The following is a 24439-nucleotide window of genomic DNA, read 5'->3' on the forward strand; positions in this document are numbered from 1 at the left end:
AGAGAAATACATACTATGTACTTGCGTGATCAAAAAAAAAAATACAGCGATAAGAAATACGTTATCTTGCTACAATTGACAACACAATGTTGTAATTGCATATGTTTTGCAATAATCGAAGAATCTACAAGATTATTGATAAAAACTTGTGTGTGTTTGTATATATATTTTTTGTTTCACGAACTATGAAAGGATATTGTGCACTGTTATCCAGATTTTTAACGAAAACCGAAAGAATAGGATCGTAGCCAAGTTGTTCGAGGCGTGATCGATACGATCGAGGTGGAACGGCCGTGTGAAGTCTTTAATAGCATTCCCCCCGAGGGCATCGGCGGCGCAGATGGAGGCTAGTTTAAGTTAATTAACCCCGTTGGCCAACGGGGGCAAAAGAGATGGGCAAATTTCATTTCGAAGAACGAATTACGTGCGAAACCATCGGGGATTTATACCCGCGGGAGCGTTCATTAATATGTGCGTAAAGGGCGCCACAGAATGGGGTCAATCTACCAATACGAATTATCCCGTTAATTTATTATAATCTGTCATTACCGATATTTTGCTGTTTACAATTACTGAAATCAGAATAGTGCTTTTGTTGATACTCATGTCGACCTTTAATTCATTATATATTCTACATTACACTATATTATACTATACTATCGAATTCCATTTATTAAATTCTGTTCTTCTCGCATTTGAAAAATTTGTTCATGTCAGAGTCTGTCCCGTGACATCCACGTGGATCCTGTTTGCAATAATAGATCAAACTCTTGTTAAATCCAACAAGCGTATAGATTGCTTTCTCTAAAAGATCCTTTATTATTGTATTATTAAGTTACTTACGAATCTTTCGCGCGGAAGAATACTGATCACAAGAGGTCAAAGGAAAGCTAGTGTCGCGGTGAGAAGTCAAGTTCGATATTCGTCAGAATTTTGCGTCGACTAGCCGACGATGACAACTGACTTCATGGATACCCCACTACCAGAGGTTCCTTATCAAATACCGTATACCTTTCCGATGGCTCTTATCAATTCTAAGTACGACCGACACCTCCACTGTGCACCTGTACTACAAGAATCGAAACTGTACTATATGCAACCTAATGGTCTCCCGCCATTTTTCGGAACGTGTTAAGACATTCGAAAACTTGAGGAAAATATCGAAGTTCAAACACGCAGCTTAATCGTCCAAATGGAATAAGGGTAAATCCACGCAGGATTTGGAAAAGATGTGAAATTACAAACCGTGTTTCTTTCTGTTCAACAATGCGTAGAAGGGGACCGCTGGGCTGCGACACGATCAATGAAGAACTTCTCGATCGCGACCGAAATCCTTGATGGCGGCACAACGCACGATCGGCCTATCGGCACGATAGCTCGCCTGATCCGTCTCTGACCAGTTCCCTGGCCGTTCTGGTCAAAACCCTATGTCGTGACATGAAATCAATTCGATCCGTTCGTTACCCCCTTTTTCCCTCCATCAACCGCCCACCCTTTCCGACGGGACTGTCCATTTAAACAGCCCTCGAGGAACAGGCCGACCAGTCTCTACCTTAAGTTCACTTAGGCTTTAAGTCCTTCTCTCCTCCATCATATCCAACATAAGTAAGTCTACCGAGTACCGTAAATTTTCGATTCCTTCTGTTAAATCGCTAATGCCGAGGAGCAGAGTTCTACGAATTGTATAAGGTACATACGACAAGTATGAATTTTCGTTTCACACGAACAGATGTTATCGAATGGATGGTTTCGTATACCCTTTGTTATCTAGTTATTAGGAAATACGACGGATCAATAGCAGGATTAAATGGCGTTGGGCTAATTCACCGAAGACTCGATCGATCAAAACTGAGCGTGTACTCGAGAGCGTAGAAGTTTCACTAATCGAGGTCGAAATTGTATCCACGGGGCACAAAAGTAAATATTTGGAATAGAAGTTTAAACATTGTTTCGAATTTATGAAATGATATTAATTAGCTATGGAACGTCAAATATTTAACGTATTCGTTTGTAACATCATTATTGGTCGATTTTAGTGAGGAAAACTCTCGACAACGACGGGACAACGAACCACCTCATCGGGTAAACACCAAAAAACGCCTGAACTAGTATTTACCACGGACTATTACCAATTCTGTGTACTGTGCACCTTTTTGCTGTCGAAGGAATTCGCCTTTTTTTTGCGCATAGTGTCCTCATCCGTTAAGCTCACGGAAGATTTCCAAGTATTCGGAGTAACTGTAACAACTGGGGAAAAAAGTAAATATGTTAAGTGAACAACAACGCACGTTCAAGTAGCTCAACATTTCTTTTCTTTCCACTGTTCGCACGAAGACCGATGAATCGAGGCTGTTACGAAATTCTGGCGTCTACAAATATATTTTACGAAATAATTGTTGACAGATGATCCAAGTGTATTATAAAATGAAGATGATTATCCACAGAGACCAAGGGAGATCAAACGCATAACCGAAGAAAAAAGGATCGAGGAATACGTCATCTGCAGAGGTCGAAAGAAAAAAGTTTCAAAAGAGTATTATAAATTGAAGATGATTATCCACAGACACTGAGAGAGATCAAACGCATAACTGAAGAAAAGAAAGGATTGAGGAATACCTCATTCGCAGAGGTAAAAAAAAGAGAAAAATGTTTCAATTGGGGAACGGACGTGAAAGGATCTCTCACAAGCGTTGCAATCCTAATTACGAAATACAACGCTATTTAGAATGCTTTAGACATGAAGATCTACAATTTCGTAACAATGTTACGCAAATACTCGAAAGAAGCAAAAAGAACGATACTCTCATGTGCTTGTTTTCATTCCACTCTACAAGAAATTCCATGTCGAGTCACCAAAATCTTCTCTCCAGTCTTGAAGGATACACTGCTCAAAACAATCAGACGATCATGATCATAGTCTTTGAAAAATTTTTCATACAAACAACTGGATGTAATACTTCGTATTGCGTACATCCTAAAAGTTTTTACAAGTGCACATGAGGCGGACAAGTGAGCCCAAGTGATTTGAAACTCGAAATATCTCCTGTCAATTATGGACTTTACAAAAGAAACATTGTAGAAGTATTGTGGAATGGTTGAGATTGAAGAAAAAAAAATATAGTAATAAACAAGGGGTTTCAAGTGGAGGTGTTTTGAAGAATCGAGGATTCAGGTCGAACTCCGGACTGAGGTTTTTTAACTCACTGGAAGTGTCAACAATGTTAGTAGATATTAATTTAGCGAATCTATAGCACTAGCCTCGGTTTCTATCGCTAAGCAGACGCAACAGGACCGCCCACATGGGCGATCCTCTAATTCTTCGAGCAATTGTATCCCGTGGGACATCGTTCAAAGGGCACGCACGACAACACCATGTGGTACTCGACACCAGCAATCGTAACTAGAAACCGGACGGAGAACAACAACAAACACACGAAAAGCATGACAGAAGATTAAGATGAGTATTTCTATCGTAGATGTTCGTTTCCAATGTGATATTTGGGATTTTTTTACAAAGAAACTATAGCACTGTTTCCAGTCAACGTTTCAGGGTATATTTATACATATTTCAAGAACATTTATAATTTTTTATTTTTAATTAAAATTGGTGACACTGCACGCCTTCGTACACAATCGCTTGTGTATAAACAAAAAAGTCAAGAAAATTCTTAATGAGGCAAAGGGGTACCAGAATCAATTCAAAGTCTTTCTTTTTTCAATTCTTTTTTTTTAGTTAAAAACTAAAAAATTGATAGTCAAATTTCAAAGTGTCGCCATTTTTGTTCATTCTCGGTACCACCTGTCCAACTTATCCAACTAACAATCTTCTTAGTTTCCTTTTTCTTTCACATAGATAGGCAGACTGATCAGAATCACAAACACCATTTTTTTTCACAAGCGATTGCGTACGAAGGCGTGGAACGTCTCCAATTTTTATTTTCGTCCCGACGTAAAACATTAGAAATCTTTTCGAAGTACCTATAAATATACCCTAAAGGGTTGATTGCAAAAGGTGTTGTATTTTTCTTTACAGAAAAAACAACATGAAATCCCCAATGCCACATTGAAAACGGGTGTCCACAGTGGAATACCCCCTTAAGGATCGAATGATAACGTTTACGCACAAACACAGACACACACCGCATAGCGTGGCGTTGGTCGCGAACCGCAGATGATCCTTGATCCGTCCGTCGAGGCAGGATATTTTCTCCGGCGCTTCGCGGCCCTCGATTTCCTCGCACTCGGGAGGCATTTGAGGTGGCCTGGCCTCCTGTTCGACGTGAGCCTGGCCCGTGACTGCCCGGCAACACCGGCTGCTTCACCGCGTGCTTCGAATCAATATCAATCCCTGTGCAACCAGCTGGTTCCCCACCGACATCCACCGCCACTGTCTTTCCTACCCCCTCCTCCCACGGCGAACACCTTTTCGACACGTTCCAATAAACGCGACTGTTCCCGCGAATTCGGACGTTTTTCCCCAGGCAGATATGGGCGGCCTGTACCAATTGTTTCCACTGGATCGTTTCTTTCCATCGAGTGAAGGATATCATCGCATTGATCCTTTGGGACGATTAATCGCAGTTTTGATTCGAGACGTTTTTTATCTGTTTCTGGCTTCGTTGACTATTCTTAATTTGTGTTTTTTTTTAAGGGATTCGAAGTGTATTTCTTTGGTCCTTGAGATCCTTATGATACCTGCTCGCATGGGCGCCATTTTGGTTTCTCTGTGAACTGATTTCAGACGAAATTAGATGCGTCGAATACTTATGTTACTAAACGTGGATTAAAGAAGAATTAGTGTCGAACGGTTATTTGAATTTTAAGGAAAACGAAATTTTTTTGAAGACTGAATATTGCATGAATTTTTCTTTGCTCGTCGAATAACCGTTGGCGACCCCTTGAAAGGATCGAACGTAAGATCGTTCGCGTTCTTTTCATTTTTCAACTTAATTTTCTATTTGAGGAAGCAAGCACATCATTTCAATCCTTTGTACATCATAAAGATTCGCAACCGTAAATCTGCATAAGCATTCACGTTCAACCAATGATCCTCGTGCCAACAACACTGAATATACATACGCAATTATTTTCGACAAGACGATTCAGAAGAAAAGGAAGTTCATCGTGGACCAGTCGTCGTTATTTCCGTTTCGAAGCACAAGATCCGATCTGTAAAAGCTTCGTAATTGGCGCATCCGTCGACAGATAAATCGGCGACCACCGATGATCCAAGGTGTAAAATTTCACGCAGGAAGTTGTTCGTTGAATTTAAGTGACGATCAACAAGACTAAAAAGAAGAAGAAGAAGAAGAAGAATTGTACGTTCTAGTGTAACATTGATCTTCTAAACAAGATATCCAATTGACCATTACTTAGTCGTACCAGTTCGTCTCTCTACACAATAACTGTACACGATTTTAATCTTCCCACCCCCTCTGAAAACGATGCGATTTACATAAAAGGGGTTGAAGTTCTCGGTTCCACGAAACCCCATGCGATAATCAGTTTAAATAAAAATGAGGACGGATACCGTGTTTTATCTAGCTCAACGACGGGGCTCTCACCGACCGTCCAGGGAAGACCTGTTACTTTTATTGCACGATAATTGCGCGCACGCACGCCACGAATCGGGGCATAGTATTGTCGTTTTCGTCGGTGGGACCACGTGGTACCGCTACGCCCTCGTGAAAAACGGACGTGTAGCGCGATTGACTCATAACGTGTCACGCGTTGCTTCATTCATTAACACCGGCAACGATATTTGTCCAAGCTACGCTTCGAGTTATTTCTTTGGAATTTTAATAACCGACAATCAGTAGAGGATTAAGGGCAAGACCGAATAAATGGTAATAATAAATAATCCGATGTTTGAGTATTAATACATTGGTTCCCCCATATTTATAATTAATTTAACGGTACTATTTTTAAAGGTGTTTAAAAAAAGAGAAGAAAGTCTAGGATCTCTTAGAAATGTTTACAACTAGCTCGTGAATATATTTACTCATGCTGGGGCATACACTTCCGGTCGGCTGACCCCAAAGTCCCTAGAAATCCTGCATTCTCGCAAATATTTAACTGTCGTTCATCACCTGAATATTAACTTGATCATTCGGCGAACATCTTCCCCTGACTCAACGAAACTACAGTTTAGAATATAGAACGTAGTCGTTTTGTTCAGAGAATAAAATAAATCGCAGCTGTCTCTCGAAGACACGTTAAATTCCGAACGCAATATGTCATTGAATTGAATTTTTTTTGGTAACTGTCTCGAGTAAGTCCATTTACATGTTTTTTTTTCGCGGTTTCAAGGTTCATTTCATTGTATGAACCGCATAATAACATTTATTACGATTCACGTTTACGGATATTTTTTTTGTGCATCCTTTTTTCGTGTCATTTGGGTCGGTTATTATTAGGCTGTTATTAATATTTATGCAAATATCAGATTATTCCGAAAGAATTCTGAAAGATTCGTCAAAGAGGAATTTATTCTCGTTACGAAACATTCTGTAAGCTTCCAAGTAATGTAATAAATCTCGCTGATTTTTATTCTACAATCCTACAAGACGAAATTTCAAGTAATTGTGCAGAGTATAAGTGCATAAAATCCGCAGTCCCATTGTTATGTTTCTTTGTGACGTTTCGTTCGCTGGACGAGAGGAAAAATGTTTCTTTTATGGCGAATCTGAAGGCTGCCGAGCAATTCCGCGTGGTCATTTTTTTTTTAGGGAAGGAGGGCCATTTGCGAAGCGGAGAGAATTTGGGGCACGATGAGTTCCCCGAAGCCGATGAATTGTTTCGTCGATTTTAAAATAACTCGTAAAACTTCTGGTTCCGCAGGCACCGGAACACTTGAAGTTAATGAAACCGCAAAAAGGTTACACATTTCTTGCGAGGGCATTCAAAAGGGGAATAAATTCCCACAGATTGTTCTGTTCCTTTGGACAGTCGCGGTCGCCCATGTTCCAAGATATTTTCGAAGACAGGTTACTAACGTACAAAATAAATGACGAATTAGATGCAAAAATTTACACTGAATGGAGAAGATATATCGCAAAAAGGGACTCTATCTGACACCACTAATGTTAATGAACAGACCTCAGTCTAGTCAAACATTTACTAATACGTATTAATATGTACACATTGTGTTACTGAACTATATTTAAGTACCCAACAAGAACGAAAAGATGATCATTAGCGACCCTATTATTCGGGACACAAAGGAGCGACTAGTTCCTTCTAAAATACTATTCAAATCATCCAATTTTCTGTAACATTCTTCCATGTATCAAGAATCGAATCTCATCTCTTGTTCTCTTAAAAGAATTATTACTTATTAAATGTAATTCCATAAGGCTCGTGTTGATAAGACATTTTTATAACGTTGCTTTCTAAATAATTTTATCGTTGACCTTACGAATTTTTGGTAGCAATCGAAAGTTGAAGTTTTTAGAAATGTTCTGTCAAATTTTCAACTAAATTTATAATTATTAAAAATCTGCGTTAGCTACCTTAAGTGCTTGTGGCTGCTGAACGCCACCAGGGCCGCCGGGCGATTCGTTAATAGAGCATTAGACGTCCGCAGGGGATCACCCGTCGTGTGTTGCGTGTTTTCGGCGTTACGCAACCTTGCCGACAAAGGCTTGGCTCGAATATGGCGGATTCTTGCATCGAACGCGGAATCCTCCTATCTTCTACGTCTCGACGCACTCCGAATATTTCCTTAGTCTTGTAATTTCATACCGCCTTTCGACAGTCGTTGAAATTTATTCGAGCAAATTAAATTTCACGACATTGGAGGCCGTCCCTGAAATCGCAATTGATATTTAATCTCCAGTTTTAGGAGTAGGGTGAATGTTCCAATTACTGCCAGTGTCCCTAATACTGCAACTTTATTTACTTCACTTAATAAAAACGTAACGTATAAAGAATTTTGTACAAGCAATTTTTTATAGAATTGGAACTCTGACTTACATAAAAACGAATAAATACATGTTCTAGTACATGCCTGGTATTTAAAGCTTAATGTCGAAATGTGAAAGTGCAATTTGAGCGTCAAAAACGTGACTACGTAAATGGGAGGTGATGGCGAAATCATAGTGAAGAAAGACCTGTAATTTTACTATTTAACCTATTGTGCAAAATGAATTATTAAAGTATATAGTAATTACTTTAATTTTTGGGGTGACAGTCATAGGGACACTGGGATTGCTTGCAGATTTGAAGTAAATATTAATTCCTCATTTTTAAAGTATAAAACTATTTTTTTTAAATGAAACAGGTTTTAAATAATGTTATGTTCCAAAATGATTGAATGAAGTTATGCTACAAACTTAAGGTGGCAGTAATTGAGACATCTACCCTAGATACTTTTTGGTAACCTTCTAAGGTTACTTCGAGGGTATTCTTGGATATTGATTTCCCTTAATTCTAGTCTAGTATTTTTAAATAAACAAGAGTAAGACATTTTGGAAGAGTCTTGGGCAAAAGCTTTCTCCATACTTTTGACGAGGTATTTGGCGTGTTTATCGAAGTCACCCTGTATATATGTATATACATATATAATATTTCGATATCTTCTGTGTTATCGTGAATTCCATGGAAGAGTGCAATTTAAACCTGTATGCATTTCATCTACGATTACACCGATCTCGGGTTACTCAGGACACTGGTGTAAGCTGTTCAGACGTATCATCGGCCACCACATGGAATACGTTTCAGCCGATTAATGCCTACGTTTGGCCGTTTATGTACACCGCTGCAGACATGTTCGAGGTATTATTTGTTTTTTACAGAAATTAACGTCGCTAAAATTGTTCGATGACCAGTATACTCAATAACCAGACTTAACTTGAACGTGTAAACTTACTTTGTACTTTTAGATCTGTTAGCCTTGAAGGAAGTAGTGGACCACTGTCCCGCCATAATAAAATAATAATAATACTAATAGTTCAAAAGAACGTTAGGGTAGGCCGTTCGTGCTCGATCACCTTACGCCTGTCTGAAGCCGAACCGATCAAATCTATCCACTAAAACCTACCGAAAGATAATTGATGTTTCATACCCAACTGCGCATTACACTGTGAACCGTTCAGTCCTACCCTCAAGATGGAGAGCATAAAGAGATGGTAAGTATTTACGTACATTCACGTCAAATAATAGGTGACTCTGTCCATAGGTGGCCATCCAAAGACCACACAGTGCGTGTTCACGTGACCTAGAGAATATTTCGCATATTTTTCCAGGTTATGTAACCCCTCCCGAGGGAAAATAAAATTGGGGAACGTCGACGATCCATCGGTGCAGACGTGGCGGGCGTGTAGCAGCGCCGAGGGGTCGTCGTCTAGCGGCGGGGTTGCCGGAAAATTTTATAAATATACACGGGATCACGTGAAAGAAACACAACCGCCGGTGGACCGAGGTTTCGTAGGTTCGTCGGTTTTAAGAGACGGCGCTCCGTTCCTGTACCCAAAAATAATCGGGACATCTCGCCGGCCCCCGTGGAACCACACAACGCCTTTAAACGCAGCGACGTCGAAGGTGCAAAACGTGGTGTGTGTGCCGGCTACGAATTTTCTCGCTATCCGTAATCGAACAGAATGAGGTGATGCACCAAATCTTGCCACAGGAGAACGATCACGAGACATGGGACCGAGAATCTATTGCTGCTCGATCGTTCTTGTCCTCTGCTTCCACTACGCCGGCTGTTTCGGTAGAGACGCGCGCATGTAAGTAACATTTCGTGGGAATTTCTTTCTCGCAGGAAACCGGCTGACTGACTCTTCGTGTTAAAATATATTTCACTCGACTCGATATTTTTACTCTACGGGTGGACTAGAACTCAGGGGAGTAAAAGTTATACCGAATTGGTAGACTGTGGATGTTTGTCTTGTTGCCCATACTACACTAACATGAAATCTTTGGTTAGTCAAGCTTTTCTCTTATTGCTTGCCCCAAAAGTGGGATCAACAGAAAAACTACGTCTCGGTTTTGTCTTTTGTTGTTGTAGGTTATATTGTGAACAGGTGAGATATTAATAATTGCTCTACTGTGCTTTCCGTGAAATTCAAAGTCTGTTAGTAGAGTGATACTAATGCTGTGAAAATGAAGTGTACAACATAAATTGTTCCAAAGACGGTTAAGTTGCTTCACGATCATGCGAATTGATTTGTACCGGCAGTGCAGCGACCTGCACAGAAATGTTAACAGAGATCCGTTCGGACTTTCGAATTGTAAGCATTACGATCGATTTTATTCGAGATTATGCGAACTCCATCGACAGGAATTGTTTTTGTTTACTCGCCCGGCTAAAGGCCATTATGTACACAGTCCACGTTCGCTGGATTTAGTCTCTCCTGGAGTATTGCCAACTTATGGTCTCGGTGTAACCTCTAACGATCCACTCAGGCATCGATTATTATCGGTGAGCTTCGAATTCGATTACACGAGCATTATTACAGCCAATAAGGGTTTCTCGCTTAATTAGCCGGCAATTGAAGATGTTCTAAACATTCCTAGGGTAATGCAGCTTAGCCGGATAGTGACTGACCGTTGTTAATATCTTTTGCAGCATGACACGATGGGCAGAGACCTTGGGTGCCGAATTGTGGGAACTCGCGGAGAAGGTGGCCCGACCAGACGAACTATTAAGCGTAAGTTCAATTCTCCTTCGTTCTCCACGGTCACGTCAAATGATTCGTGTCGTCTCGGCCCGTGTGCCGCTGTATTGAACGCGGCACGAATTATTCGAGGTTGCGGCACCTACATGAACGATCGCGTGTCTTGTCTTCCCATATTTCCCTCTCTTTCTCTCTCATTCCCACCGTCGTTATCGGCTGATCGCCGTAACTATTTTCGTTACGCCTTCGTACGTGATTATTGTCACTTAACGGAGGGAATAGGAGAGGGGGACATAGCGTGAGAGGAGATGAAACGGACTGGAGAAAAGTAGAATTGACACCTAACCATTGGGACTGAGAGTCAGAAATGTCTTTCCTTCGTTGAATTTATCGGAATACAAGACGCTTTACCATTAACTTTAATCTATTTTACATTTCTCCGTGTGTATCATTATAATTATTGTGTAATTATACGACTACCGTGGAGGTTACTTCTGACTCGGGCGAACACAATAAACCATAAACTTCAGCCGAGCGTAATGAAATTTTTATTACGTTCCTGTGTCAGGAAGGTTCTTTGAAGGAGGAAGGAATTTTGCATAAAGTAAATTCAGCGCCAGCTATTGTATTTTGAGAAACTCACATCGGACTGAGAATTTGATAAATTTTTAACGTTTGGAGCGAAACAAGTAATCCATGATTTAAGATAACGAAACGAATTTTGTAGATAGAGAAATGGAGGGAGAAAGTTTCATAAAAAAGGGAATGTCCCGTGGTAAAAGGTCAAACGTCGCCATATATCGACCTAAGATAAATTCACTTCCCGAATCATCGCTTGTGAGAGAACAGTGGATTTATTGATAATTTTTTTTTCGAATAATTATTCATCTATGAGAGAACACGATTAACGAAGTGAAAGTATTTTTACGAAAATCAGAATTCAAATTTATCACACAAGGGACGGTCCACGGTTCGGATGATACAGAGGAGCTTTAAAGCGCGACTTCCGTTGCACAGATGCCGCCTGCTACGCGTTTCAGCGAACCGAACTTCCCTGCATCTTTCTTTCTTATCGTCCCACTTGTTGAGCTTCTTGTTTAGATATGTTTTTTTTTAAATACAAAAACAGAAAAACGGCATTCCAGATGCGATTATGTCGCATTGCCGCTGCCGTTCATCGTGGGTATCGTTTATTAATAGAAGCAGGCGTGATTTGTAAACACAATAGGCTGTTATTACCATTACGCGACCCAAATTGTTTACCGCGATATACTGATTTTTCGGATCACCAAAATTGCTGTTTCAAAATTAAGTGAAATTTAACACGAAAGCACGATGAAAGTAAAAATCGTAAGGATACACAAATAGAAATTGCATACAAATGTGTACAATTAATTGTAATTTAAAAAGTATATGAACGAATACATGAGTCACTGTATTTTCCAAGGATACCCCCTAAAATAGATGAATAAAAGAACAGTACCCTATCGTCTGAACACCGTTCGAAAATCAAATTAGGTTTTCCAACGATAAAGTACAGTACCACTGCGCGAAAACGTAGCTGTTAGATCACCAAGCCAGGTGTAAGCTGCGACGAAGCCAGACAATACGGCCAGGTGACATCCGCCTCATTCTCGATTGAAGCTCAACATCCTCTAAGTTCCTCAAAACTTGCACTTCCTAGTCTGATCTTCCAAATCATTCGAATAAACGAAATGTAATAAAAATTCTAACATATTCTAAGAAAAAATTCAAACAGAACCTTCGACTGTTCCACTTTACTCCTTCCACGCGTCCTCGATTCCTTGAACCGGAACTTTTCCATTAATTCTCCGACGAATCTTCCCCCCCCCCCCAAAAAAAAAGAAACGAACATATTAAAACAGCGGTTTCGATTATCGAGGAAAAAGAAATGTGTTTCTACCGTTTATTGTTCCGGGAAACAATGAGAGTTTCCGCAGCAGGAAATTAATAATACGTTTGCCCGGGTGTTGGTCGAAAGAAAACGTGTATCCGGGTCAAACGTTAGACACAAGAGACTATCCATCGTATTTTTCTTTTTTTTTTTTTTTCAAATTATTGCAGAGATACAAAGCGATGAATACGCGGGTGGAGGATAAGTCCGGGGAGGAGTTGGTGAGCATAATCAGCGAGAACGTCGGCAGGATGCTCAGACGGAAGATGGACGCGGTGACCTGCATCCGGATGAGGGCCGAGGAATACGCCGAGAACTTCGAGAACGACGAGGAAGATGGGAATTTCACCTACGTGTCCGGGAAATACAGCCCTGTGATCAATCAGAAGCCGCCCCAGCTTCCGGAGAACATGGAGAAAAACGTCGACGTTTACAGGTCTTTGACATTAGGCGTACCAATACGTACGTCGACTGTGTTTCATCGAAATCAATATTTATTTTCAAGGAAACCAGAAGCATGTGCCATTTCAGTGACATCTGTCCTTGTTCCTTGCCGCCATTTTGAAAGAAGAATAGGCTAGACGGATGTTTTGAGTTTAAACTGTGTGCTACCAGTTGATTAAAAGGAAATTGTCGATTACCTTTCGAAATACCTTTCAATCCTCTGCAGCTCTTGCACGTTTATCGAAAATTATATTTTGTGATATAAATGACCATGTCCAGAGCCCTAAATTGTCGTACATTAAGCGAAAGTAAAAAACAGAAACCTTTTTATTTGTTTGGTAAAATTTTGGAATTCGGTTCGATGTCAACGGGTGATTTTGCGACATCCGAGTGGAATTAGGCTGAGAAGCTTCGAATGTCTTTGACGTCGATATCTAGACGAACGATTGACCTACGAACTAGGTCTAGCGTTCTCCCCAACCCTGGAATGTCCCTACTGTTCGAAGATATTAAAGCAGATCGTCTATTGAGACTCGTATTCGATCCTAATCCCCCCCTTGTCTCGTTTCCAAAGAAAAGAACAGACTCTCGAGGTTCATCCGTCGTGATCGCGGAATACGAATATAATATTCATTATATCCTTTCGAATTGGACATATTCTAACATCGAAAAACTATGTAAAAAATTGTTCACAGGGAAATGGAGCTGACAGCGGACTCGCATTTCTACAATATCCCAGTGAACACAAGTTTTTCGTCGGTCCATGTACCGACCAACGTCTACGATCTGTCACCAGGTGTTGTCAAGGACATCAAGAAGAGCGAGATCCTGGACAACATCTTCCGTCAGAACTACGAATCAGACCCGGCCCTTTCCTGGCAGTATTTCGGCTCAGTCACCGGTATGCTTAGACAGTATCCCGCAATGCAATGGAGGACCGATCCCACGGAGAACGACGAGGTTCTTGGGGAGTACAATGAGGCGGAGGAAAAAGAGGACGACGAGGGTGGCGGTGACGAAGAGGAGGCAGATATCTACGATTGCAGAGTACGCAGCTGGTTCATCGAGGCTGCGACTTGTAGCAAGGACATGGTGATCCTGATGGACACCAGCGGCAGCATGACCGGCATGGGAAAGACTATCGGTGATTATTATCGGCGCGTCATAGTTGTTAGACTTATACGTATACATATAGAGGCTGTCTCAGCTAACTTGATCACCTCGAATAATGACCTAACAGTACAGTTTATGGAAATTTTACGGCGTGGAATTTAATGACTTCAAGGGGTACATCTTATAAGGTACGTACTTTTTTTGTGGGTGGAGGCATTTCAGAGATCTCAAGGTCACCTTGATTTTGTTTAACGAAATGACCTATTTTTTGTACCACAGATAATTAGCTAGAGCACAACAGAAATCTTATTGTAAACGTGTTCCTTACGAAAGACACTATCATCCTTTCTACGATTATCTCCACCCTGTGCAAATCGATTCGCTCCGTGTACGTCTGAAGCTCGCTCTAGTCTCGGTATTGTTGCTCTATTCGGCGTATCCGAGGCAGCTGTGTTAGAATCGCAGCCGGAATACAGTTGCGGTCACCGTCTGTACGCTGTGTAATGCATACTTGGAGTACGTCGCGAACTTGAGGTTACGCGTGCATTGTTTAGGGGCGAGGGAGAGAGATAGTATGTCGATGGGATATGCAGCTTCGCACGGGTATCGCGATCATCTCGTTGTTACCGATAATATCGTTAACTTAGACGATTAAACGCTCGATGAAACACTATCTCGTGGTGTATTCGAGAAGAATCACCGTCCTGCCCAATATAAAAGTCGTCGAGACAGAAATATAACTTTGACCTTCGTTCTGTGAGCGTACTTAAAGTACACTGTTGAAAGTGTCACTTGTAACTCGACAACTGAACTATCGATGAGCACATACATTGATGTAAATAGTTTTTTTATAGGTGAACGCGTAGGGGTCATATGAAGGTCAACTTGTTTCTCTTACATGGAAAGACATGTTTTACGAACCATCTAGTAGAGCGTTTTAAGACGCGTATAATGATCTATTTTAGGTTCCTCACCCTGTAGATTGCTTTAATATTATTATTTTATTATTTCCAGCGAGGACCACGGTGAATATAATCCTGGACACCCTATCGAACAACGATTTCGTCACCGTGCTGAGCTACACGAACGAGACCTACGACGTGGTCGATTGCTTCAAGGACATGCTGATCCAGGCCACGCCGGAGAACTTGGACACGTTCAAAAAAGCGATAATGACGGTGAAAACGGAGGGCTTGGCGAATCTCACGGAGGCCTTCAACAGGGCGTTCAATCTCCTCAAGAATTACAGGGAGACGCGTGGGTGCGGCGCAGACACGCCGTGCAATCAGCTAATCATGCTGGTCACCGACGGGGTCCCTGGAAATCTGACCGAGGTGCCCATTAAACCGTCTCCCCCAGCCGTTTCGTTTCCAATTCGTATCGAGCCATTCCCCTGGGATAAGAGATCCCAAGCGTTACCGAGAACAAAACTTCCATCGAATAGGGTTTTATTTCTGAACGTGCTGTGTCCTAATGAAATTAGTCATTCTTTTAGTAGTTCTGTTATAGTTAGTAAATCTGATAACAATTTCGTTTCCACTTATAAAAATTTCATTGGCTAGAAGGTCGTGAATACATTTTTTTTTAAGTCTAACCCCTGTGTTGGTCACGTAGGGTTGAACCTTGAACGGCTAGTCAGATTGACAATTCAGTGGATGATCCTTTGACCACTGATTCACTATTTTCTACATAACAACGTACACCTACCGCTTCACGCTCGTAAAGCCACACTAAAATTAAGTGGCTCTTCCCGCGGATTTTCGCTGGCCGGTGGTGCAAAAAAGGTCGCGTTTCCAGCTCTGTCCTCGTCGACGAGCAGCTCTTCAGGTTTTATGAGATCCCACTCGAGCCGGGCGGATCGTGGCGGTCTCTGTCTCGCGGTCTTTCCCTCTTTCTTCCCCTGCTTTTCCCTCTTCCTCTCCTTCTTCTCTGCCATCTCTGCACTTTCCAGAACGTTCCATTCTCCTCCTACTAGGCGCCCTCGACGCCTCTTTCTCTTCCTCTCCCTCGCGCCGTTTCCTTATCTCATCCCCTCTGCGCCACAGAAAACGCATCATCGATGATAACACCGCCGCGACATAACCGTTGCATCACGATTACGCTAGAGCGGTTACGTGGGCTCGGTTAGACGATGGACAAAACGGTCATGGAATCCTCTCTCTCTCTTTCTCTGAGAACTGTCCGCTTATTCCTATCGTGCTGGCGGCGGGGAAGAGGAATAAGGGTTCTGGAAATGGGATAATGAGTAGAAGTGGGACTGAGATAATGAGGAGATTGGGATCAGTGGTCTGGAAAGATTGGATCGTTTATGAAAAATAACGTTGCCCTTAAACGTTGGTCTTGACTCACCACGTCGAACGAGGAAATTTATGCAGGCTGCAGTTATTTCGGTGGACTTTAAAACCTTTAGTGCCGCTTAGTACTCAAGTATAAACCTAGAAACGTAGGTTTACATACCTAGTATTTCTTTGATGGGTCTATAAGACCGGTACCCATATACCTGATCCGTAAAAGATCAAATTATCCTCTTCATACATGGAAATGTTAAAACACCCTGCGGTATTCTTTATACTGTACTTTCAACAGAAATTGTAATACGCTAGATTCTGTCTGTTCAGGTGTTCAAAACATGGAACTGGCAGGACAACAACACCCACGTCCCCGTGCGAGTGTTCACTTATCTCTTGGGCAAAGAGGTGACGAAGGTCAGGGAGATTCAATGGATGGCCTGTCTCAATCGGGGCTACTACACGCACGTCCACACGCAAGAGGAGGTTCGTGAACAGGTGTTGAAGTATATTCCTGTGGTGGCCAGACCCATGGTCCTTCAGGACCTGGTGCATCCTGTCGTATGGACCCACGCTTACGCAGACATCACGGTAAGACTTAGTTCGGACTTATTTCGTTTCACAAAAACGCGGTCTACATGTGCAATTTATTTTGACATTTTTCATTCTATTTCCCTGCCGTACACAATTATACTCCAGGTGGTATTCCACTTTTTTTTTTTAGAAGTCCGGATTAATCAAGGACGAAGCATCGCATCGCGTGCGAGTTAAAAGTCCTAATACTTTTTTCCTAAATTCAGTAAAATGAATTCCGCTTGGGAAGCCAAGTATGTCTCGAGTTACAGATCCGTGAAAAATGCAGTTGAGGAGGAACGATACGTTCGCGATATCGTGACAGGAACGTCCGTGAGAGTCTTGTTACCAGATACATAATATACTAACGATCCGCTGATTCGTTGCGAATAATTGTATCCGTGAACAAACGTCTATCGAGTTACGAATTGGTTCGGCTAAATTGCAAAATTTGTATGGCTCTTAAATATCACCGGTCTGCGAAAGAAGCAATCGCCGTTATTACATATTCTGAATATTTTCTCAAGATCCATAACCTGAAAATGATTTATTCAGTCAGCCCCATTCTTGCGTTACTATACACACATACAGACACAGACACATAGAGAAACATGTAGACAATGTAGTGAATTTCAGTTTCACTGTTTCCGTAAATGTTCTACTTGTAATTCCATTAGAATCCTGCGCTCGCCACTTGGCTGTGGCTGGTGATGCAGCACCAGGAGCAACGGTCCCGGCTTGAGAAATATCTGAAAGGGAAACGTCTTGGCGTGCGAATGAATGCAGACGAGATCTACATACAGCAGGTTCAAAGCTAGCAAAAGCAAGCAACTGCCACCCCCTTAGTTGCTTCAGACCTGTCTTTGTCGTTATTCACCAATCCGCTGTTTACCCTAGCAACTTAGCTGGCTGTACAGTGTTGCGCCTCCTGTTGACGAATGTCTGGGCAAATCCTGCACAAAATAATCAGTAGATAGTAGATTTTTTTTCATTTGTTTGACAACATTTAAACCGAAACAGAAACGTGGACTAAAAATCATTAAGTCGATCATTGTGAATTAAGTAAATAACAGATATATGTTTCTATGAATAGAATCGTTGTTCATTGCCGACGACGACGGAGAATATGTAACAAATTACTATTATTAGGTGCAATAATTTGTTACATATACCGGGACGTAATATCATATTTTGCGATGCAATGTCTTTTCAACTTTCTAAACTTGTGAGCTTGGAGGTTTTTTGTAGACTGGCATAACCTAGGCAAGGGTTATCGAAACCATTGAGGACTATTTGCAGTAATGCATATTTAGAAAAAAAACAACATTACTTTATGGTAACCCTGATAATGGTAAAAAAATCCTGATTTCTTACGACTCAAGAACACCGGGAAGTTTCGGTTTAAGTGTTAATCCACGATAGGTTTTTGTTCGTTCATCGTTCTGTCAGTTTTGTAGCGTAGAACGATTTATTTACTTTTCCTGTTGGGTTCACAGTGAAGCACAGTGGACCCTCGATAGTTTTTCACGGTTGATCCCGCATGCGAGAATTGTTTTTGTACGATTGCGTACAGATCGTGGTCAGAACGAACGATGGAACAGTAAGAATCCGGTGCCGAATGTTCGCCACAAAATTGTGAGTCTCGATGAAACGGCAAACGAGACTGCAACACGCTCGGAAAAGTTTTTCGACGGCTCCTTGGACTTTGTAATATCCCCCTTGCCGCTGCATTATTAATGTCGAATACCATTGTCCTGTTTTGATGCGCGTGTGCACCCTCTAACACTGGCCTGGGCGAGACGCAAAAGTATAGAAGACGACGCTCCGTGTGTATCGTTGATCCGTTCAAACGTCCACCGTCGACGCGTTCGACGTTGCGTAAGATGCAAATTGCAGCGAGGAACGTGTTCATGTCGAAAAGATGTGTTAATTTATCTCTGTCTATTCGAGTGACTTCTGACACTGGCTCTACGGTGTTAGTTTCCACGCGGTAGTACATACTGGGGCCTTGAACGTGTCAATTGTACACTGTCTTCATATCGGGTGTTCTGTGTCAATCTTAAGTTCATTTGACTACATTCGGGGGAAATGTTTGAACTGTGAAAATTGAAGGTATAGAGTAATAACTATCGTAATAAACTATAGTATTATAGGACAAACACATAGAATAGAAATATTTATTTAGAACACCCGGTATATAGATTTAAGTAATCAACAATTCCCGCGGCAAAGAATCACACGTTGTAGGGACATTTTATGCGCATAATTGTGAAGGTACACATTCAGTGTTCCCCGTGTATCGAGGCTCGATTCTTCGAGATTCGTCCTAATCTAGACACCGATTCGACAGATCCACAAGGACGAGGACGTTCGCCAGGATCCATCGACACTGAACTCGACCGCCTGGCAGGAGTACAGGCTTCTAACCTCCGTCAGCACGCCGGTGTTCGACCGTAAAGGGAACGCACGGAGCAATCAGACGAGAACAGCGAATCTGTTGGGCGTGGCCGGCACGGATGTGCCGATCGACGACATACGAAAGCTCACGTTGCCGTACAAGCTCGGCGTGAACGGGTACGCCTTCATCGTGTCGAACAACGGCTACGTGATACTGCACCCGGACCTACGGCCGGTATACCGTGGCAAACTGAAGCTGAACTACAACAGCATCGATCTGACCGAAGTGGAGATCCTGGACGATGGTCTTGGACCAAGGTAGTTCAGACAAGAATCGCTGGAAAAAGATAACTGGGTTGCGGGGTGAAACAGCATTGACGAGTTAATCCGTTGAACGATAGGAGCCATTGTTGGGCAGAAACGATCGATTTCAATTTGTCCCTCATTGCATCGTAAATATATATAGTGGACTCTTGACATATGGAATACTTTTGATTACTGAATTACCAATGGAATCCTGGCCTTATCATGGAAAAGGTTCTCGATATATCGCCGTTTCCGAGAATTTTCCTCTCCTACAGCTCCGGCCACGGCCATATATCAAGAGTCTACTCGTACTGATAGTCCACCGTTTATAATATTATCGTTAATCTGTGGGAAGACAGAGCTTCCACTTCGAAATTGTTCCAGGCATCGTTTTGCCTGTAATATTCTCAACCCTGTAATGGCCTTTGGGTCATTCTCGAACCTAGAACAGTTTTCGTCCTTCAATCATGGTCTTCTAGTTCCATAGTCGTTCCAGTTATTTCGTCAAAAGATTATCACCAGTACACGTGTTCCTTAATTTCGTAACCAATCTCGCCAAGTCCAATAAGGTAGTGTGAAGTCCCCAAAGCTGGATTCATCTCGGTTCCCGTAACTTTTCCCGATGATAAATATTCGAAGTCTGTGACCAAGCGTCGGGGCGAGCAACAGCCCGCCGATATTACTTTCGTGGCGATCGTGTTGAGGTTAAGTTTTATATTGAAAACGAGTGCAGGAACCCCGGGCCAGAGGTGCTCGAGCTACGCGCGGCGTTGGTGGATCACAAATGGGGCAGCACAAAAGGCGTGCCGGTGAAGCTGCACTACGACGACAATCGTCGTGTCACACTCGAGAGACGGGACTACTTCTACGCGCCGTTGCCGGGCACGCCGTTCGGTCTCGCGGTCGCCATACCGAATTACGGGACGACGTGGATCAAGGTAATCCTTGCGAGCTGTAAACACTTGGTCCAAACACTAATGGACCAAAGATGAGTCCCTTGATCCAAGGTGTTCCGTAGCGTAATCATGTATCTTCTTCGTCTTCAAGGTCGGTGACGAGATACGCAGGAACCAGAACTTGGGCATCGACATCACCGACTTCTTCGTGGGCAACAACTGGCGTGTGCATCCCGGCTGGGTCTATTGTCGGTTCCATTATCTCGAGGGTCACGAGTTCGACAATCCCGAGGAGGAACTGAAACACTTCTTGGACCTGATGAACAAGCCACGCTGGCGATGGTCCGAACAATACGAAACCTATTCTGTATACCATAATGATACGGACGAGCTGCCGAACTGCGGCCGAAGAACATTATCCCGCGAGGATTACTACTGTAACAAGGAGCTGATGCAATTACTGGTGTTCGACGCGAAGGCCACGAATGCCAGCTTCGACGATGATTTCGTATTCGAGGATCCCCGTGCCCGGCATCTGGCCGAGGTTTATGGGATATTCTTGAGATTCGTCGCTACACAGAGCGGGTTGACCAGGTGGCATCATTTAGACACGAACAAGGTGCCCGCGGAGTTCGACGGTATCGTCTTCGGCGATCTTCACAGGAGGGCTGTCAACGAGCCCTGGTACAAGGGCGCCATTTTCCAGAATATTCTGGACCCTAACAGTATATCCGTGACAGGTATACACTCTTCGTCACTCACGATTAATACTAGCCCTTCTATCTAAAAATCCAATACAGACCCTTCCCGAAAGCCAAGTGGACAGTACTGCAGTAAATCATCGATTAGTGTTCGACGGCTCCTCGGCACCGAGCGGAGGTGCCTTCGGACACTCATCGATGATTTACCGTAGCTCTAAAATTGTCAGAAATTATCGATAAGGGTCACAAGTGATTCCAGGTGAATTTGAAAATTACGACTACAAAAGTGACCACGAAGAGAAATTTTCGTGTTAATTGTGGTAGAGGTTATGGCGAACAGTAATAATGATAAATTGCAGTTCCCTGGGAGGCAGGCGCCGACGCGATAGTGACGGTCTCGATCGGAATATTCCCGAAAGACGGTGGTAAAACGGCGCCGGCGGCGGTGATCGGCTTTCAAATGCACATGACGGATCTCTATAACAGATTCATTGAGTTGACGTCGGGACCGAGCAACTCGTCCGTGAACTGCGCCCACGGATGGATCGATTGTTACTTGCTCGATCAAAACGGTTACGTGGTCATATCGGAGGCGCACAACGACACCGGACAATTTATGGGGACGCAGGAGGGCGCTGTTATGAACTCCATGGTCGGCCAAGGCCTCTATAATCCTGTGGAGATTTACGATTATCAGGCTTGGTGCGAGGAAGTTGTAAGTGGCTGTGACACGTTCGACGTACATACATATATCAGCGCGACCAGAGAATCTACAGTAACGTTCATAAGTAGTCGCCCTGTCACACAAGGAATTTTCACTCTTTTATCGTTCTTACATATTACTTTGGGAAGTTTCGATAAACGACGATGAATTGTACTTGGTGTTCTGCTTTTGCTGTAGAGGTAATTTTTTTTGAAAAACTTACTCCGTCTTTTTTTTGATAAAGTGTACTTATGATGTTTGGGCGAATACTTATAAACGGTAGTGCATATTTATAATAGAGTATATATAGAATGGTAGTATTACCTCATTGAAGCCTAACAGAAGAATCTTTAACTTAAGAAAACAAAAATTCTCCCAAAATCTCACACAGCCACTACCACTTACATAAAATTATAAGTTACAAAAACCTTTCAATTGTTCGGACATAAATAAGCGTATGAACTGCTAAGTTTTGGTTCTTCGAATTTCTAATAATATCCCAGAGTTTGTAGAAGGAGGAAAAAAGGTTATCGCCACTTGGGGGGGGGGGGCAAGTTCGCGCGAAAACGAGAGAAACTCGGCTGGGAACTAGCCGATCCCTCCCACCCCACCCCCAGGCAGAGGGGGTGGGGCGCAAAAACATTTCACCAGTGGTGGGGGGGAAACAAAAACTGCTTTGCAGCGTATCGAGGATGCGGCCAGCAGACTGACGGACCCGCTGATGCACGCCTGGAAACTGTTGCTCTGGTTTCTGCTGCGTGTGACGTGGTTCACGACCCAGTTCGTAAACTTGCCGGCCAGCCTGGCGAAAGTTCACTTCGACGAGGACGCACCGGACCCGCCGCCGCCGCCCCGTCCCTACCTCTATCACTACCCCTGCGATCAGAAACGGACCCTCTACATGATGAATTACACGATCGCCGGCGAGGGTATCACCAATCATCCGGACTACTGCTCTAGACCGTTCTATGCTCGTAGAGTACGTGTCGTTGAAAAGACAAAAATATGACGGTTAACCCTTGGACGGCAACAGAAACGGCAAGGTATACGCAATTGTAATACCGTATTGACCGATTTTATTCGACAGGTGCCGCACACGAATCTCCTGCTGGTCGTCGTCGACGCGATGTACGCCACTTGCTACAAGAGATTAGAGGTGACGCCCGTGATCATTTCGCCGTTGGAGTACACGAACGGCACCGAGGACGCGCCCTGTCATAAAATGCCGCTGAACGATCTTAAAAGGAGACGCCTGGAGGGCTGTTTCACGGAGCATCCTCTGGAGTACGAGATAGAGGATTGCGGCAGAGCATCAGGACTGGCTGTATCTTCCCTTTTGTTCGCCGTTGTGGTCACTAGGATTTTATGGACGCTTGTATGACTGTTCTGAACGAGTATGTCCGTCCCGTCGATACCGACTGTATCCCATGAAACACGCTGCTGAGAACAATTAGATCAGAAATTACTGTCGGTATGAAATTTCGTATCGGGTTACAGTACCAAAATTTACCTTTAGTTTCACAAAATGGTAATTAACTCAGCAGATTTCCCTAAGTTGCATTTCACTGTTTTTATGTACCGAGCCCTTGTTCAGAGGTTAGAATGGCGTATGAAGAAATTCGATGAGTGTCGAAAGAGAATGAAATTTACAAAGAGTCTGTAAGCGCGCTGCATAAAGATCATTCTTGTTATTTTTTATTTTTAAGAGAGAAACTGCTAATTTAGAGTGGAGTATAGCGCCTGGAAAGTGCATGCCTTCGCCGATCCACTTCTGAAGGCTCATCCACGGCGCGCAAAACGTACGAGGAATCTTACGAAGTTCCCAGAGTGATCTTGTTTATGGAACTATAAACTTTTCCCTCCCACCTCGCTTTTACCCAGAAGACGCGTCCTACTCCGGTGACAAGCTTCCATTCTTTCCCCGGGGCCATTGTTCTGATAACGTCCGTAGTCCTGGGTCGCGAGAGTTCTCGCCTCCTCGGAAACAAAAATAATAAAAGAACACCTCCACCACTCGAAACTTTGAAGCATCGGCTCTGTAATCGAAGAACTTTTTTTTTTTTTACTAAAAATCGTACGATGTCTTCAACCCTCTGAAAAACTATTTATACAAGTCTTTGACGAGGAGAGTCTTGGAGAGTCTCCACATCTCTTCGGGCTCGTCGCTGCAAATATCTGGAATCTTCTTTACCGAATTCAATAATATCATTTTCATGTACACTTTTCATTTTCAAGCTCATAACGACTTACGGAAGATTAATAAAATATAATATGTGTATACAATTACGAATTTGGTCTATGAACGTCGTATATCTAAAGAAAGAAAAAGAAGGATGCTCCAAGCCTTTGAGTAGCAGCATCTTGAAATTAAGGTAGATAAGAATATGTGTATTTATCGTTTAAATTTTATAAGCGAAGCTCCGTTCGCGAAAGCTGATCCGCCGGTTTTACCGGTAATTCGCCACTTTTTGTATTAATTATTTC

General features: G+C 42.7%; 2 protein-coding genes across 2 annotated transcripts in view; one reads left to right on the forward strand and one right to left on the reverse strand.

Moving 5' to 3' along the window:
* Window positions 1-4287, reverse strand: part of LOC107195028 (protein rolling stone-like) — a 6414-nt gene extending 2127 nt beyond the window's left edge. Inside the window, exon 1 of the mRNA XM_015584784.1 lies at window positions 4141-4287. Coding sequence (XP_015440270.1) covers window positions 4141-4252 — 112 coding nt within the window. The 5' untranslated portion in view covers window positions 4253-4287. The remainder of the gene's footprint in view (window positions 1-4140) is intronic.
* Window positions 4288-9431: 5144 nt separating this feature from the next.
* Window positions 9432-24032, forward strand: LOC107194662 (voltage-dependent calcium channel subunit alpha-2/delta-3). The gene is made up of 13 exons (XM_015584313.1): window positions 9432-9728; window positions 10571-10652; window positions 12705-12970; window positions 13674-14122; window positions 15106-15425; window positions 16710-16970; window positions 17630-17758; window positions 19303-19667; window positions 20389-20593; window positions 20703-21291; window positions 21612-21967; window positions 22638-22934; window positions 23043-24032. Exons 1-13 carry the CDS (start codon window positions 9646-9648, stop codon window positions 23334-23336), a joined length of 3696 nt encoding a protein of 1231 aa, XP_015439799.1. The 5' UTR covers window positions 9432-9645; the 3' UTR covers window positions 23337-24032.
* Window positions 24033-24439: the final 407 nt, after the last annotated feature.

Source organism: Dufourea novaeangliae, unplaced genomic scaffold (assembly GCF_001272555.1).
Source record: "Dufourea novaeangliae isolate 0120121106 unplaced genomic scaffold, ASM127255v1 scaffold8, whole genome shotgun sequence".
Classification (NCBI taxonomy): domain Eukaryota; kingdom Metazoa; phylum Arthropoda; class Insecta; order Hymenoptera; family Halictidae; genus Dufourea; species Dufourea novaeangliae.

Excerpts from the sequence above, each read along its gene's own strand:
- LOC107194662 (XM_015584313.1), top strand. The coding sequence starts at position 9,646 with ATGGGACCGAGAATCTATTGCTGCTCGATCGTTCTTGTCCTCTGCTTC. Across the intron at positions 15,426-16,709 it reads TCCCTGGAAATCTGACCGAG|GTGTTCAAAACATGGAACTG; the intron begins GTGCCCATTAAA and ends CTGTCTGTTCAG. Across the intron at positions 17,759-19,302 it reads ACGAGATCTACATACAGCAG|ATCCACAAGGACGAGGACGT; the intron begins GTTCAAAGCTAG and ends CCGATTCGACAG.